The sequence below is a fragment of the Callorhinus ursinus genome, unplaced genomic scaffold (assembly GCF_003265705.2).
Source record: "Callorhinus ursinus isolate GAN/ISIS: 27379988/994484 unplaced genomic scaffold, GSC_fseal_2.0 scaffold6, whole genome shotgun sequence".
NCBI classification, from domain to species: Eukaryota; Metazoa; Chordata; class Mammalia; order Carnivora; family Otariidae; genus Callorhinus; species Callorhinus ursinus.
The window spans coordinates 61,141,108-61,160,494 of NW_027397068.1; the positions used below are offsets into that span (position 1 = coordinate 61,141,108).

At 38.6% G+C, this 19,387-nt stretch overlaps 1 protein-coding gene across 3 annotated transcripts in view; it reads left to right on the forward strand.

Annotated features, from left to right (window-relative positions):
* Window positions 1–19,387, forward strand: part of GRM1 (glutamate metabotropic receptor 1) — a 443,798-nt gene that overhangs the window by 346,521 nt on the left and 77,890 nt on the right. For all 3 annotated transcript variants that reach the window (XM_073894059.1, XM_025861421.2, XM_025861401.2), the window contains one exon: window positions 15,854–16,100. In XM_073894059.1, the coding sequence (XP_073750160.1) occupies window positions 15,854–16,100 (247 nt within the window). The remainder of the gene's footprint in view (window positions 1–15,853; window positions 16,101–19,387) is intronic.

The following is a 19,387-nucleotide window of genomic DNA, read 5'->3' on the forward strand; positions in this document are numbered from 1 at the left end:
TCATCAGGCACCAACTCTCTTCTCAGCAACCTGCTGGGTCAGAATCCTTGCCTATTCCTCTGGGCCTCTATCAAGCTCTAAGAATGCGTATCTATTCTCAAATCCCTACTTCTGCTTACTCGTGGGTGATAGGAAACATGCTTTCTTTTACATATGCTAGAGAGTTACATCATTTAATATTATTATGGTCCATTTTGAGTTCCTGTCAATGGTTTATCCTTTTTAAAGTACCTCTAGTTTTATGTTGCCATGTTTAGACTGAGCTAATAGGTTAGAGTGGATTTTGCAGAAATACAAGAGCTATTTGTAAATATTCTACTGATCTCTGACCTTTAATTAGGATCTAACATAGCATTTTCTGGTAGGCAATATAGAGTCTTATTTATTACAAAAACAATACCATAGAATTATATGGCATTGGCATCTTAATTCCACTTTCATAATTGATTTCTTACTAATATAATTAGTATCTACAAGTTGACAAAATACCATACATAAAAAAGTATACTTTGGGACATATTAAAGAATTTCATATCCTTCAGCCTTTTCCTTAGAATTCATATGCCAAGTGGTAAATTGGAAGCCTGGAATAGAAGCCTATCATGTTCTAAACAGACTCTGGGGTTTAAATACAGGTCATAAGGTTTATTATCATGCCTGTACCACCTAAGAATGAGATCTATTATGGATTTTAATTTAAGGTTCATCTTCCTGGATCACTATTGGTTGATATTTTATGTTGATATTTTAAGTAGATAACAGCTCATGTAGATCACAACACTATCTGTCCCAATGTTGCAACTGTTGGGATTTCTTGAGTGGCATATTGCTTTTTATGTGGCATCTCCCAATAGCATTTCTTGAAAGAATCAAATTTGGAATTCCTAAGGCCCCAATAAGAACTCATGGCTAGTGAGACTTTAGTCAATATGTGTCACAGAAATTGAAAGAGTAGTTTTTAAGATTAATGTTGTCAGGCGCATATAGGAAAAGAATTCTTAGCAGAGTCTGTTGATAAAACAAATACAGGGTGCAGACTTTACGCAAATGTGCTTGGATGTCAACTGCTCTGCTCAGGTTGTAAAGGGCATATTTATAGAAATAAGAATGCCAAATATAGATTCAATTAAGAAGGACTTCCTTGAGAGGTCACAGGGCTGATCTGAATCTATTAAAATTATATTCAGAAATGGAATATAAGCAATATACTCTAGTTGGCCAAGTTGTTTCTCATGGAGTATGGGTTAACAATTCTGAAATAGCTGTACATGCACCAAGGTTGAACAAATAAATAAATGCATGGCAGATGGTAGAAGCCAAGTTTGTCACAGTTGGAGTGGGAAGTTATAGACAAGGGGGAAAACTGGAATGAACATGTGGTACTGGAATCAAGTTGGAGGCATTAGCATTGAATTTAAGTATAGCTTAATATAGATATTGATAAGTTTATATAGAAATAATTATATATGAATATATTTAAATGTGGACCGGTTGTACATATATTTCCCAGCTCAGTGGGCTGAAGCAAAAATACCCAAATAGCAACAAACATACCCAGTGCCCAGGTCTTGGTTTGTAATACCATTCTCTAATAAAAAGGATCAGGACTTCTTAGGAAAAATAAACAATTGTAGGGCTGGGGCAGGAAATGTACAAGATGAGTGTAGAGCATCTTGCAGTGCCAGAAAGTAAGGAAGTGCTTAAAAAACAAAACAAGATATATGTTAAAGGGAAGCCCAAAGGTCTTTCCCAAAGCTGAACAATTTAAGCAACAAAATAAGCAATAGAGTATTGAATTATAACTCAGAGTATAAAGTATAAATACTCACAAGTCCATGTTCACATACATAAATTATTAAATTAAAAAAAAATAAATGGAGGAGAAGAGACAAATCTATACAGAAGAATTCCAAAAAAACTATGCCCTGCCCTCAAGAAGGTGGAGAATAATTCCCCATCCCTTAAGTGTGGGATACACTTAGTGACTTGCTTTGAAAGAGCACAGCATTAAAAGGGGTATAAAAAGAGAGACCTGGTAAACACTATCTTAGCCAGGTGATCAGTGTTAACATCATCAGTAATAAATTGATAGGGTGTTCTCTTAATATGTTGTGTTGAGAAAGATACTTCACCTCTGTGGTCTTTCTCCCAAAACCTACAATCCCAGTCTGACTATGAGAAATACATCACCAAACTCAACTTTAGGAACCTTCTACAAAATATCTGACCAGAAGTTCTAAAACCTGTCAAGGTCATCAGAAATAAGGGAGTTCAAGAATTGTCACAACTGAGAGGAGCCTAAGGAGATGATATAAATGAATGTAATGTGGTATCCTGACTGGGATCCTGGAACAGATAAAGGAGAACTGATGAAATATGAAAAAAATAATGGAGTTCGGTTAATAATAATATACCAATCTTGGCTCATTAATTGTGGCAAATGTAACATAGCAATATGAAATGTTCACAACAGGAGAAAGTAGGTGCAGAGTATATAAGAACTCCCTGATAAAAATTTGTAACTTTTCTTTAAAACTTTTCTAAAATACAAACTTTATTTGTTTTAAAAATGTGCAGAATTACATCAAATCTGACCCAGCATCACATACAGAGATAACATGATCAAATGCTTGCTATGTGACAGGAACTTAATCAGGTGCTTTACATATATTATCTTATCCACCTCACCATGCCTTATGAAATCAGTGATATTACCATATCCAGCTTACTCACAAAAAATCCAGGGACTGGTGGGTTGAATGACTTGTCCAAGATCACACAGCTGGATAGTGGTGGTAACTAGACAGACAGCCAGCTGGTATGATTCCAGAGTTCTCATTCTTAAGTATTATGTTGCTCTGTCTCTCGCTTAGTTGTAATCCAACAGTGATATTTTACTCAGCAGGTTCATGGAAAGATGTGGTATTTGCCACCACCACATTAATGTTTGTGTGTGCAAAATAAAATATGCCCTTGCTTGTAGATTATATAATCTTATTACAAAGAGGACTTCTACATATTTCATCACATGGTGAGGTCACCATGATTTATTTCACATGGAACATGTTGGTATAGAGGCAGAATATTTTGCATGGCTCTTTCATATAGGTGTTCTATTCATTACTACATAGGGAAAGTTAAGAAAACAACAGACAAAAGTTATTTGGAAAGAAACACACCACTAAGAATCAATATACTAGATTTTACGACCCTCAGACTGACCTAGTCACAAGAAACTATAAACTGATTTACTAAGGTTTTATCTGAGTTCCCAGACTACTCCAGGGTCAATCCTTCTGGACACAATTGTCTGTGCGCTTAACTGGGAGTGTACCTTCTGTCCTGGGGGAAATAATCACAGAGGTTAACTTAAGAATCTAATTAAACAAGAGCCCTTGAGGCAGGCATACAGTCTTGGTTGGTAATAACAGTTTGGAAGTCACGGGATAAGAACAAACTTAGAGGAGGCTCTTAATGTACTACAAGGAACTCTCTGTGCCTGTAGTTAACCTGGACTGCTATCCTAGGCTACTGGGGTCAGGTCTTTGCAAACTGACCTTGCTCAATCTCATCAAATCACACTCATCAAAAAAATGCATTTGAGGAACATATGGAATGTAGCATCGCTGGGCCAATATTTCTGTTGACTGTGGGACTTTTTTAGTGTTTTATGGGAATTTTGCTTTCTAGGATGCGAGGTGTTACACCATTTTTGGATGATGCCTCAATCATGGGATTCAGTTCTACTGAAGTAATTGGGCAACATATCAAGATTTTTCCCTCATGGCTTCTAGTTATTCTTAGATGAGGGTATATGAGACAAACACAAATGTGTTTAACATGATGTTCTGTCTACACTTATCTCTTGTTCATATTTGTACCCAAAGTGGACTTTTTTCTAGTGTAATAAAGCCAATTAGTTTTCATTAAGACTTGGAATTTAGATGAGATACATGTGCCTGACCACCCCTTAATGTATCTGATTCTCAAAAACATATAAACAAGTATCCACCTCTAGAGAGAAGGGAGAACACAGAAGGCTTGACACCCACTAAGGTTCAAAATTGAGACAGCAGATATAATGGACAAGGTTAGTCATAACCAAGGCTGGATTGAAGGAGTGAGGGAAAGATACCTGAAACTCATCATGAAAGTAGGAAAAGTCTAGGCTGATGTACTAGATTTATACCAAAGCCTGTATAATTTGAGGATAATCCTGGCTTCAGGTGTAAAATTGAGTGATAGTAGAACTCTTTCTGACCATGCCTGTGTATGTGTGTGTGCACGCATGTGCACGTACTTGCACATGCTTTGGGTTAAATAGATGCATGTGTGCATTCAAAGTACTATACTATTTTGAAGCCTGATATTCTGCAGCATTCTTCAAATGAATTTAACATAAGAAGGGGAAGCCTCCTTCTCATTAACACAAGGCATGCTGAGTTGTCATAGTACTCTGGATGAGGTTAGAAACATGGCATTAGTCCCCCTTTGCTGATTTCTTTCATAACTAGGAACAGAAAGGCAACAGTGGAGATGAATTCCACCCTTAACTAGGGATAAGAAAGCCAATGTAGAGGGTCACCTGGGTGGCTCAGGTGGTTAAGCATCTGACTCTTGATTTCAACTTAGGTCAAGATCTCAAGATCCAGAGATCAGACCCCGCATCAGGCTCCGTGCTGGGCATAGAGCCTGGTTTACATTTTCTCTCTCTCCCTCTGCCCCTCTCTGCCAGCATTCTCTCTCTCTTTCTCTCTCTCTTTCTTAAGAAAAAAAAAAAAGAAAAGCCAATGTAGAGATTATTTGCTGAGAAATGAGCACTGGAACCAAGGCTTATATATTCACCCTGTATATGCTCAGAAATATTTGGGAAGGATAACCCAGAGAAGAGATTGATCAGCATGACACTGTCACATTGATCAAATATGACAGCTGCTTCTAGTGGTGAGGTCAACAGGAAACCCATTAAAAGCATCTTCTCAAGAACATTTGGCATTGATTTTTCAGTTGTGCCCCCTGAAAGTTCACAGAACTACAAAGTGAAGGCGGCAATGATTTTGCTTTCCTCCATAACTGCTGAATCAGAATCACCAGATATGTCTGCAACTGCTCATATAGACTGGAACAGCATAAAAATACACTGGTGTGTTTTTTTCAAGTTATTTTAGTTCCAGGGGAAAAAGCTTGTTTTGTGTACCAAGGGATACTGTGGTTTATTGGTGAGTTTCCATTGCCCCTGGCTTCCTTGAATGTGATGGAGATACAAGTTTTAGAAGCCCAGATTAGCTTGTATATGAAGAGAAAGGATAGCTGGGGGCCATTGTGCTGCCAGAAATCCACCACAACACATCCCCTATTTCTACTGCCAATTGCAAAGCCACCATCATATTGTCAGAATAGACTCCACCTGCAATGGAAACACACCTTGCTTGTTTCCATGCAGTAATGAGTTTTTTAGATAATTGTCTTCTGCATTATCTCAATGTTTCTCATAGTGAATGACCGACAGCTCAGAAGAAGGATCATGACCTAACTGAGGCTTGATTATTATTGATGCTAACTAGAATACACTTGAGAACATTCAAAAAGAAACCTGATGTGATGACTATAAGCTATTACTTGATATTACTGAATATAAACTGTAATATAGATGAAGTGTCTATTTAATACATTATTCAAATTAGGAGCTCTTAAAATCTGTAGAAATAAAATAAGAAGCTGTGTATAAATGGAAAAAATGAAGGTTGGGAAGTTCAGGCAATTATTTCAGTCTGAAGCAGTAAGTGAGAAAGTTCTTCAAATCTCTTAACAGAACCAAACAGAACCAAAATTCTGTTCCATTTTAAGCTCGTGAACTGAGTGTTGTAGGAAGAGAGCTGTTCAAGGCTCATACCCATCCAATTGTCTGAGGGGAGGAAGATGTTAGTACCTGGAATAATAGGAATTTATAATACCTTTTAAAATAAAATTTTAAAGATAATGCAAGCTTATGTATTTAACAGAATAAGAATTTAATATTGTAGTGACAGCATTCTCATTTTGAAAATCACTCAGCCGTCCATGGTGCACATTCCATATGTTGGACTCTGTGCTGCTTGTAATATTTTAAAGAGTCAAATTGTGTGACCCAACTCTAAGGGTGAGAATTTAAAAAAGGAATCAATCAGTGTAAAATTCCAGGCAGGCTTCATGCAGGAGGTTGGACACAGACTGCTGTTAAGCAGGTGTAAGACACTGAGTAAAGAAAACAAGAAGAGGCTTCCTGCAGAGCAATATTGACAGAGGTACAAATACATAGTGTGGAGGAAACAGTAAAAACCTAAGCCTTTATAATAACTTGGCTAAAAAAGATACCAATAATACTACCTATGATTTATTGAACTTTAAATAGCGAGTCACAAAGTAATAAGGCAAAGGGAGTCCCAGCAGGCTTTCAGTACAGGCAGCTCAGGCTTCTTTCGGGCACCATCACTCTTTTTTAGGCCTTATTTTCCTAGACGGTTGTCCAGTCCTCAGTGACTATTTTCAACATGCATAAGCTCAGGAGTCTTATTCTAACCCAGTGACACCCATGAGGTCCTGAGGAAGATAGGTGAACTTAAACAAGCAAACAAAGTTACTGTTTTTCTATAGTTAGTTGGGGTTTGGATCTCAAACAAAATTCAGAATTACACAGCTTGGGATAGGCCCAGTAGAAGCCTTGTTCAATCTGACCTTGTTAGATCCAAGTAATTTCAACCATGCTCCATCTTTTCCAAACTATCCTGCTCTCCAAACCTCCAAACTTTGAGTTCAGATTATATCACCATTGAGAAAGTCAACTTACAACATACCTGACAGAGCCCAATAAAATGGGACTCTTCTCTTCCATGGTAAAAATATACCAGCAAATTGGATAAAGAAACTGTGGTACGTCTAGACAACAGTATATTATTCAGTGGTAAAAGGAAATAACTATTAAGATGTGAAAAGACATGCAGGACACTTAAATGCATCTTATTAAGTGAAGGAAGCCTGTATGTAAAGGCTATACCCTATGTGATTCCAACTAAGTGACAATCTGGAAAAAGGAAACTATAGGGGCAATAAAAAGATCAATGGTTGCCAGGAGCTTGGGGGTGGGGGGATGAATAAACACAGCACAGAAGCTTTTCAAGGAAGTGAAAATACTCTGATGGATATAGGTCATTAAACATTTGTCCAAACCCATAGATTGTACACCACTAAGAGTGAGTTCTAATATAAACTATGGACTTTGGATAGTAATAATAATAGGTCAGTGTAGGTTCATAAATTATAACAAATATACCACCCTGGTGGGGAATGTTGATTGTAGGGAAGGCTGTGCATTGATGGGGGCAGGGAGTATATGGGAAATCTGTGTACCTCTCTCTCAATTTTGCTGTGATTCTGAAACTGCTTTAAAAAGTAAAGTATTTAAAAATATATATGCTAGCATTTATCTAATATTTGCTCTGTAGAGGGTTAGGAATATGGAAAGTTTTTATTTTTCGTGTTTGTACACACGTATTTGTATCATTGTAGATCAGATCATTTTCTTAATATAAATCTTTGCAGTAAAATTACTCATTCAAGGTGTTTCCTCTTGATGTATTTTGAAAAAATTGACCTTCAAAAAATCTATACCGTTCATTCTACCACCAGCTGCGTATTTGAGTGTTCATTTTACCATATCTTGACCAACACTACATACTAACATTTTGTAAAATTTGTCACTTTGATAGATGCAAATTACACCCTTTGTTTGCTTTGGTTACTAGAGTAAACCCTTCTCTTTATTGTGAATTTTGTATTCCTGTCAGTTGCCTCATTAGTTTTAAATTAAATAATGATATTTATTATAGTGTGTTCAAATAGTTATAATTGCTTCACTTATGTGAATTTTCTTGTAAATTTAAAAATATAAGTCTTATTTACCAAGCGCATCACTGTGCTGTATCTTTAGAATAGGAATTGTCTGGAAGGAAAGTTGTTGGAAGCAGTGCTGTCTGAATTTCTGCTGTAACACATAGACCCCAAGTTCTATGAGAAGGCCAAGCCATATGCAGGCAGTAATCCCAGGGTCTGGGAAGCTAGCTTAATATCTCTGTCCTTTACTTTCTACATTTAGTTTAGCTCCTTTATTTACTTTGTTTTACGAACTTTTAGCAACATCTCTACCAAATGAACTGATTTTATTGAAGCATTCAGTTTCATTATTAGTTTGCCATATGATGGAGTATATAATAACATTTGATGGCCTCTTATGATTTTATAACCTTTGGTAAATTCTTATGAAAGGAGGAAACATGGTAGAAGGCAACAGGCATAGTGAAGTAAAACCATTCCTAGCTTTTCTAGTACCACCAGGCAGAACCTGGGAAATGAAAGACTGGGAGAGGGCAAGACTGGGAAATGGGCTGCCAGATTCTGCTAAAATCTAGTCTGGAGGCAAAACACTGTTCCCAAGGAGTACTGCCTGGATTGCCATATTACACATCTCTGGAAGGTGCCATTCTCAGAGAAGGCAATGATAATAGTACCCCCTGGAGTTCTGCAACATGAAAGTCCTTCTTGGAACTAGAGACAGGGATAGGCAAATAACTTAAGCAGAAAAGGGAGAACCCATGTTGGGGCCTTGGAAACAAGAAGTCATGGAAGAGCCATGTAGACATCTGCAAACTAACAGTGGCCAGAGATGGTGCCCTTTTAATGGGCTGGTTCCAAGGCAGGACTTCTGTCTCTAGGAAGGGGATTGGGAAGAACAAGTTTTTAAGCAACTGTGGTACCATAGAAGCTGCTAGGGAAGGTACTCCAACAGAAATATAGAGAGTTAAGTATTGGATTGAACAAATGATAAAGCCATGAGCTCAAGACTAGGAGGAATAAAGATGATTCTTGTTGAGTTGAGGGATGTAGCAGATACTATTGGTGCCCTACCCAGATCACCTTTCCCAGCCAGAATACTCATAGCCCTGATATGCTGATAACAACCTCCAGCTACCTCCTTCTATGAAGACTTGCTCTCAGACAACCTGGAAATGCCTCATCAGGAAGGCTGCACCTCCCCACCACTTCCTCTGCCCCCCAGAAGCACTTGGCCAAATGACTGACTGACTCGAAATTTCAAAAACTGGCTCCCTTGCTAATTCTGTGGCCAATCTGTATTCCAGAGCATACTTGTGGGATCAGAGTGAAATTTCTCTCCAACTGAGAAACTGCTAGCTTATTACCCAGCCCTGTCCTGATTCCCTCCCTCTCTTTCTCTTGAGAACACAACTCAATAAATCATTAGCAAAAGAATCTCTGCCTTAGGTTTTACTTCTCAGGAACTCAAGCTAGATAAGATAGGTGGCCTGGAATCTGCTAGACTGTAGTTAATAGACTCACGATTCTAAAAAATCTTTCCAACTTTTCCCACTCCACATCAGGATTGATTGTGAGGCACTTTTCTCAACTACTGTCAGCATTGGACCCTTTCAAGGTATCTGCTAAAATGAAGATTCCTGGGCTGTATCATAAATCCACTAAAAAAGCATCACCATTATTGAGGCCCAGAGCACCCTGGGAGAGTCTCACATACTTTAAAGATGAATAGTGATGTTCCGGGGCTTGGAGTAGAAAGAGGTTTATTGATGGAAATCAAGTAGGTGGGCAAATGAAGAGAAGTGGACCACAGGAGTTGGGCACCAGGCTGAAGCAGAAGTTGAGGGTTGAATGCATAGCTAACACCATGTAACACAAGTAAGAGGAAACTCAGTAGTGAAAGCAACTTTCCCAGAGAGGGATTCAGAGTTTAGAAATATCTACTAGAGAATTACATGTTTTTTTGTATTTTTCTGTCACTTCCTTGACCCTTAGGGATCCTCCTTATAAAGTAGAAATAGTGAGACCTTCTACCTAACAACTTACATGCATGTCATGGAGCTAGACCAAAATAATGTGCTAGGTGCCTTAAATCACCAGTTGGAAGAAAGGGCATTACATAAATACAAGTTTTAACACCATTGATACATTCCTGGCTGAGTTTCAAAGCCACAGTCAAGTTTTGAAGCCTTATAATATTCATGAAGCTATAATGAAGTTCAAGAGGCTTCAGATTTAATCTTCAAAATGTCAGTCAATGAAAGGGATTTCTTATTCAATTTCTAAATTATTCCTAACTGAAGGCAGATAGTACCTACAAGATTTCCATAACCGGAGACTCATATTTGCTTTAAGAGTAAGACTGCATAATGGATAAGTTTTCTCATTAAATTTTGGCTGAATTTCAAAGGGAAAAAGCCTTTCAAATGAAGAGGAATTCTGTATACAGGAATTCAAGCAAGGATGAGGTCTGGTCATTTTTCACCAGGACCATGGAATAGTCTTGGGCTAAGAGAAAATAAGGTTGTCAAGACAAAGGCCTCAAGCTTATGGTGATTTATTAGTGGGAAATAAGGTATCATGGCACACTAATAGCATGTGAAGATGCAGGTAATGACACATCTGGTGCTTTCCAGCACACAAAACCACTGCAGTACAGCATACCCACTTTCCCTAGGACTTTTCCACACCTAGCCAGACATCAGCTGGTGGGAAGCATGTATGAGAGAGAATAGCAGATTTGCATTGTGGTCTTAGCTTATTCATATTGATTCTTATTCAGTGCAACTGTAACTCAATAACAAATTCTGGCTTTGACATCTTCATATATACCCAGGAAAAAAATAGGGTCAACTTTCTAGACATTGTTTGAGAAGATTTACATGGTATTTGTATTGTGGGGCTATGCACAAAATAGTAAATGTTTCTGAGTCCACCTTCATCATCTTACAAAATAATCTGGATTCTAATTATGCCCAGATGTTTACATTAAAGGTAATCTGTACTCAGTTATCAATGACTGTCACTGGCATTTAGCAAGGATGACTAAAGAGTCCAACTTTCTGGTCATTGGTTTTCACCCTCTCGTTCCCCAAACTTCACACCAGTAATTAGGGTCAGATGTGCATTTTCTTCTTTACTTCTGTTCGTTCTTGTTAGAAATCCTAATTAGCAGTGAAATGGTTGAAGGAGAAGTGAGCCAAAGAGAGGAAGAGGAAATCAGCCTGAAGAACAAGAATTTTATAATAAGAATGTGTGATCTGACTTTTCCCCATTGTGTCTTTCCAGACTTAAAGGGAATAAATATTGGAAAGATAAAGAATGAATCAGTGATTATTTTCTTGAACTGGTTAAAAAAAATATGACCAGTAATAAAACATGGGTACAAGAATCAGCTCCTCAGGATTTAGGCTTTTGTCTCTGGGTTCTTTGGATTCATTCACAGCCATTGCAGCTATTATTTGCACCCATATGTGGAGAAGATTAACTCCTTCCTGGGAGCCACACATCCTCAATGACAGGACCAGTCCCTCATCAGGAAACCAGAGTCTCTCCTACCAGGTGGTCCTACCGATGACACCAGAAGATGTAGCATCTATGTTTATCAGGAAATGTAGTACAATCTATTTCTAATTCCTTTCCTGATCATTGTCCCAAATAATATGTACAGAAAAATATTTAGGTTTAATGCATGTTTATCAATAAGAAACACCTTTTTTTTTTCCTATTTGGTAATCTAGAAAATAGATCCTACAACTGAGAACCATAACAGGGATGGGGAGAAATACTTGTCACTTGTGTTAGGTGAGAATCCAAAATAAATAAGCACATATCTGAGGCAAATCAGTGCCTGTTAAATGCCAGGAACTACTCTCTGAGAGATTACATTCCAAGCCTATAGGATGGCAGGGGTAACAAGATCATTTAGCTGAAATAAGAAAGTGTTTTTTTAGGAAGACAATATGCTCTGAAAATAGATAAGGAATAATAGCTTTTAATTTTTTGTGGTAGGCAGAATGGCCCCCTGCAAATGTCCAAATCTCTGCAACCTTTGAATCGTTATGTTGCATGGCAAAGATACTTTGCAGAGATAATTAAGGTTAAAGGGCCTTAAAAATAAGGGGATTTTTTTCTGGATTATCCAGGTGGACCCAATTAAACCACATGAGCCTTAAAAACAGAAAAATGTGGCAAAAGGATAAGTTGGAGAGATTTAAAGCATGAGAGAGACTCTACCCATCTTTGTCAGAGTGGCCATATGGACTGTGTGAAAAAGTATGTAGAAAACTTATAGGAATAACTGCTGACAGGTAGCAAAGAAACAAGGACCCCAGTCCTACAGCTACAAAGAACAGAATTCAGCCAGCAACCTAAATGAGCTTGGTAAGGATTCATCCTCAGATTCTTATGAGATGCTACACAAGGCCCCACTGAGCCATGCTATACTGAGCCCTCTGACCTACAGAACTGTGTGATAATAAGTGAGTATTATTTTAAGCTGATAACTGTGATCATTTGTCAAGGCTGATACGCAACTACAGAAAGTAGATAAGAGACCCCCATGGAGAAGACAACTAGCTCTCATAAAATCTACCGTCACAATCAATACTGTAGTGATCTAAGGAATATTTAAGAAGTGAAGAAATGTTTATTTCTCTGAAATGTTAACTGGACAGTGTGCTGTCTCCACTCTACTTCTATGATCTTTTCTGATTTCCAAGTCATCACAGATGCTGAAGGCCTACTTTTCAACCAACCAGCTGACTTTACGGCCATCCTTCAAGGGCAGTTGTTGCCCAGATTATATTTTTTTACTGCCACTTACCACAAGTTCAAAATCATTTTCAAAACTAAACATGTTTGAGGTTAGAAAGCTTTCTTTTAAGAGAAAATGGGACAAACTGAAATCTATGTACTTATACTCTGTTTACCTCCCTTCAAATCTTATGAAAAGGGTATTAAGAAACTGACCTTGCTCCCAGCTCCGTAACCAGTAAGCAACACACTAGAGATGGAAATTCATGCTGTCTGTCTCCTAAGCATGGGGAATTTAAAGGACTTTTCCAGGTAATAGTTAATTACATCTCCTGCTTCTGACAGGTTTCTGAATTTATTTATTTATTTTTAAAGATTTTATTTCTTTATTTGACAGAGAGAGACACAGTGAGAGAGGGAACACAAGCAGGGGGAGTAGAAGAGGGAGAAGCAGACTTCCCACTGAGCAGGGAGCCCGATGTGGGGCTCAATCCCAGGACCCTGGGATCATGACCTGGGCTGAACGCAGATGCTTAACCGACTGAGCCACCCAGGTGCCCCAGGTTTCTGAATTTATTAATAGGATTTTAAACTATACAGACACATACACATGCAAAAGAGTAAACTAGTCTCTCTTCATTTATACAATATCTTTCCCATTGTTTCTTGTTCACTATCCATTTGTTCCCAGCTAGAAAAAAATATTAAGTATTAAAACACAATATTGTCTTATTCTACAGAGGTTGATTCTTCCTCCGCTGGTGGGTTCTCTCTGGGCTGGTACAACCCCTACAGGCAGGGTGGGACATGGTTCTAAGTGGGCTCTGGGATGAGAACTTTCTACCAAATATTCCAAGATAGCTGTTGGAAAATTCCTGGCAACTCCTTGAAATCCAGTCATGTAGGTGTCTATATTCTGCCAGGATCAGGTCCTTTTCTGAAAATCCCTCCACTCAGAGGCAAGACTGCAGGGCCCTCTGCACTCTCTTCCTGTGTGAATCTGAAGTTCACAATTAGCACATTCACATTTTTTTATAGCATGGACTTCCCTTTCCTGTCACTTTCTGTGTCTCACAATTGAGCATATCATTATTTAAGCCTATCTTGTTGTTATATTATATACTCTCAGGCCATGTTACCTAATTGAATCGTGTGAGTATGTCCCATCACCTCATCTAGACTATAAACTTCTTTGAGTACTAATATCAGTTTATTAACTTTTTGTACCCCATGGCATGCCATTATGCATTCACACAGTGTTAGGGATATGATAGCACAGAATAAATATCTGATAGATTTACTTATATTTAACCCCAAATAGGTGATGGAACCTGCCTTGTTACAGAATATATGTATTAAGCCCTGTTTTTTCTGATCAAAACATCAAGAAATTTTAAATAAAGCAGCATTGTAAAATAAAATAATTATAGAGTGGGAATAATATCGGAATGACAAGGTAGTGCTAAGATGTGGGTAAGAGAGGGAAACAGAAAAAAGATTTTTTTAATCTAAGATAAAATTGAAATTTTAGGAAAACAACATACCTATAACATATAAGGGTTGGTTATGCATGATATAAAATTTATAATGTAAAAAAAGACAAGTGAGGACACCTGGTTGGCTCAGTCGGTTAAGCATCTGCCTTCAGCTCAAGCCATGATCCCAGGGTCCTGGGATCAAGTCCCACATCGGGCTCCTTGTTCAGGGGGAGCCTGCTTCTCCCTCTGCTTGTGCTCTCTCTCTCTCACACACACAAATAAATAAATAAATAAAATCTTTAAAAAATATATTTAAATAGTTAAGCTTTTAAAAATAACTTTTTAGGGATGACTGGGTGTTGTAGTCAGTTAAACATCTGTCTCTTGGTTTGGGCTCAGGTCATGATCTCAGGCTTGTAAGATTAAGCCCCACCTCTGGCTCCATACTCAACTCGGAGTCTGCTTGGGATTCTCTTTCCCTATCTCTCTGCCTCTCCCACTCATGCTCTCTCTCTCTCAAATAAATAAATAAATCCTTAAAAAAATAACTTTTTAGAAATGTCCCATTTCATCTCAAGCTCAACATCAAAGTCAAAGCTCTTTACCATTTCTTCCAAACACTCCAACCTTCTCTCACTTCTCTGCTACTTGGTAGCAGGAAACTTAGTGTCCTGTGGACTCTCTAGGATGGAAGGAAGAGGTCAACTGGCTGGGGGTGCAAGGAGCCCCTTGCTGTTCTCAGCCCCATCAACGGATGAATTCATGACCTTTCCCAGCTTCTAGCACCTGGAGCATACATAGCATAGATTCCTCACTATTGGTCAGGGGTGGACGTTTGGGGAGAGGGGAGGGAAAGCCTACCATAGAGAGAAGCAAATTTCTGGAAAAAGTACAAAATCTCTGAATTATGCCAGTGATGTGTCCCAAATGTATTTTGTTTTTCAAACCTATTATCTGTTTTCAACAAATCCAATTGGGTTCTGAATTTCTTAGCCATACATAAGTCTTAAAGTTTAGACTTCTGATATGGAGCTCATATCTAACTTGATACTCTTCTTGGGAAACTTGGTTGGCAATTGGGGAACTTTTGATCACTGTGACATAGGTAGAAATAATTGCAGGGTTTTTGAAATTCATAGGTAAAGTTTAAATGTGTAGTATGACTTTTCCATCAAGTAACAATTTACCTGAGTTTCTAATAATCAGCAAATCTGATTCCAGTATTTCTATACTGTCAACCATATGTAAGGAGAGATTCTTACAAACTAGTTCTTTCTAATCTGGGTTTTTGTGGCCCTAGAGATGATGAAATTAGTGAAATCATCAAAAGAAAATAGCAGGGTTTAGGTAATACACAAACTGAGTTATTCTAGACTGCGAATTATCATAGAGGATATAAAAAACACCTTTTGAGTACTGTGATATAGGGAGACTTTTAATATAAGTCTCTGTGAACCAAGAGGGAATGAGTTATTTTCACTGCTCCTTAAGGATTTCCTTGCAATATTTGAAAGTTCTTTATTTTCACCTCTATGGAGTTTGTTTCATATGTTATGAAACCATTATTGAATTCAGAAAATAAAACCGAATAAACTATTTGCAGATAGAATTAGAACTAGTGACATGTGTAAGGCTTGAACAAGTGGACTTGGCTTTTCCTTCCTCTGAGACCCCTGAAAAGCATTTGAGAATTAAACATGCATTCCTAGACCTCATTATCACCACCCTGAAAGCAGTCTGTTTTTGTGTTGCAGGCAATGAAAGCTTAGAAGAAAACTATGTCCAGGACAGTAAGATGGGGTTTGTCATCAATGCCATCTATGCCATGGCTCACGGGCTGCAGAACATGCACCACGCCCTCTGCCCAGGCCATGTGGGCCTCTGTGATGCCATGAAGCCCATCGACGGCAGCAAACTCCTGGACTTCCTTATCAAGTCCACGTTCATCGGTGTGTCTGGAGAGGAGGTGTGGTTTGATGAGAAAGGGGATGCTCCTGGAAGGTAAAGCAGTCTTTTCTGTAATGGTTCGAATAACCTTGTGATCCTCTTAGCTAGACAGATGGCAACTCTGGCCCCTTTGGTTCCCTGGTTTCCAGGGGTCATAAGGATATAGATACAACTGAAAGTTCAAAAGACAGGGCTAATCTTAGACGGAAATTATGTTGTAAAACATTGAAAACTTCTTGGTAAGCATTCACAATTCTGTATTCTCCGGTGCCAACCCCCTACCCAGCTATTACCCTGGCCCTTCTCTCAGAATGCATGGGACCTCCTACAAGCCCAAGAAAAGGATAAGATTACACCTGAGCAGCAGGCTCCTCCCTGGCAGTTCCAGCACCAGACCAGCATCTTTCTGATCAATTGCTCCCAAGGCCATCCTGGTTGTGTAAAGTTTTAATAAGTGCTTAAATATATGGGGCACCTGGGTGGCTCAGTCCATTCATTACATGTCTGTCTCAGCTCAGGTCATGATCCCGGGGTCCTGGGATCCAGTCCGGCATCAGGCTCCCTGCTCAGCGGGCAGTCTGCTTCTCCCTCTTCCTCTGCCCCTGCCCTCCCTGCTCGTGCTCTCTCTCTCTCTCTGTCAAATAAATAAATAAATAAATCTTTTTAAAAAAAAAAGAGCTTAATATATGAAGAGAACCAAGTCCTCCTTGTATATCCCCTTTCCTTGGGCTAACTTATGTTCCTACTAACATGTCTCTTGAAACAAAAAAGCAAAGAATTTTCTTTCTGGTATCAAGTCTCTATGGCTTCCAAAGAATTAATCAGGAAGCAAAGAAAAATTAAACCTAACAAATATATATGTTTTTCCCCAAGTCATTTTATATACAGTCTGTTCTGCAACCGCTGCTTTTATAATATCAGTTAGCTCACATGTGATTGGTAGAGAATGATGTCAGTTTAAGGAGCAGTTGTCTTCATTCATATGAAATTTTCTAGGCAAGGATAATCAGAATCGTGGGAAAAGATTAAAGTCTGCTGCAGGAAAGAAAAAGGCCCTCAGCTTGGCTGCTATTCAGTATGCCCACAATCTTGTTTTTTTTTTTTTTTCCCTCTCTTAAGCCCTGTTATCTTTCAGTATATGATTTTACAGAATGAGAAATTTTAGGAAAGCATATGTTGTGTTAAAATGGAACATCAAATCATTTAATCCTCATTGCTATAGGCATATCATTATCCTCTTTTACAGATGATAAACTGAGTGTCAGAGAAACTAAGAAACTCACCTAAATTCATGCAGTGAGTAGCTGGTAGAGGCAGTGCTGTCTGAGTCTGACACTTAAATTTTTTTGCCACATCATGTTGCCTTTTAGCTAATCCTAAAATTAGGCAAAGATGCTGGCAGCCTGCTTAATGTCATTTCAAAGGTACTGTTAGAGACTAGCTGACCCTAAGTAATTCCCAACATATCTCTTCCTTTCATGTAAGCTTAAAATTCTGTGTTCAGACAGTGCTCAGACAATATTCAAATAATGATGAATTTATCAGATTCCTTCCAGGCTGCCAGTTAGGTAGGAGGAGATGTAGATCCAAATGTGAGTGGAGTGGATGGAATGATTTAGGGCCTAGGGATGTGGAAAGCTTCCAGGTGCCGGGCACTCTGGGAAATAGTACCAGAAGGAACAAATGGACCTGAGTGCTCAGAACACTGAGCACTCTCTCCTTCAAGCCCATGGTTGTCATCCTGGGTTCCACTGGAAACTAGGCTCCATAAACTGTTAGATTTGGAATGGAAACCTACCTTCATGATTCTCTAAGACGACATACACAGTGTGCCCAGTACAGGACGAGATGCCTTTTAGACACTCCCTGTGTACGAGTTTCCTCCTGCTCTCTTTATTTGTAAGTTATCCAAAATATAGGCACGCAGTTTTAGCTTGTTTTTCCTCCATGTGTAATTACATGTTCCAGTCATGAGCTTTCCCCTGGGTTCCTTTTCAAGGATCACTTCCTCATGCTTGAAACTGGTCAGCTTAATCTGTGTTCAGTTTGTTTTAACCACCTCCCTCTGCTTCCATCCCCTCTCATACCACCATTCATGCTCTTGGTCCCTCTTGTAATTATTTTAGTTAATCATCATGCAACATAAACTGAGTGCATCCAGAGGATGCTATAAAATTGTAATTTACAGCATGAGGATATTCCAAATGAATGCCAACATGCCGAGAAGGGACTCGGATCAAGAGAAAAGAGCCGTGTTCATTAACACACATAGCACAGGGGAAGGCCTCTGTTTAGCATCTCAGTTGTTTTCCCTTGGTATCTTTCAGTATTTTTGTCCTCTGGCTTTTGGAACTTTTTGAAAAATGTGTTTTCATGCCAAAATATTATGAATTTTTCAGTTTCTAAATGCTAATGAAGTGTGAACTGATTTCTCCTATTGAAGAGCAAGCGAGGATTGAAATAAGTCTTAGGAAACTTGATGTGGTTTTGGAATATAAGTGAGGTTCAGTGGGGTGGAATCCTGAGCCAATGACCAAGAAAGAATTCTTGAGACATCTTTGGTGCAAAATGGTGGTTTATTAAAGCACAGGGATAGGACCCGGGGGCAGAAAGAGCTGCTACAGCAGGGTTGTGAGGGGTGGCTGATTATATACTATGGAGTTGGGGGAGGTAAGGGAAAGGGAGGTTTCAAAAGGATTTTCATATGTTAAAGAGGACTCACAGGATACCAGAGCCCTTGCCATTGTCAAGTTAAGGTTATTTTTCCCTCTAGCAAGGCATTAACATTAAGATAGTTGGGAGCTTCCTGGAAGAACCTTATACTCTGCCCACTTCAAGTATCTGTCAATGGGCTGCAAGTTATAAGGACATTTAATTGTATGTACATTTCCTTCTGGAAGCTAGGTTATTGATAGAAATGCTTTGTTCTTATAGATTGCTAAGACATTTGTAAATTGAGGGAGACTCATGTCTTGCAGGATTGTGATCTCTACAAGTTAACTATTTGTTTTTCCTTAGCTTTAGGGTATCCAGGAGTGCATGAGGAATGTCACATATATCCCATCTGAGGGGGGTGGTTTGTAGGGTGTCAGCTTCTGCTTTGTCCTCAGCTTGCCTTCTGTTTCCTCATCAAACTGTTTTATAGGAAAAAGATACCCTAAAGCTAACATTGTCCCAAAGTCTTCATTGAAAGTATGTAAGGAGAGTCAGTAACAATATGGGGTAAAACATAAAAATTAAAGGAAGTGAAAAAGGAACTATTCACCAAACATTCACAACAGGTTCTATAACCATGAGTTTAAAATGGAAAAATATTGGAGGTGTAGATTAGCATCATTGGT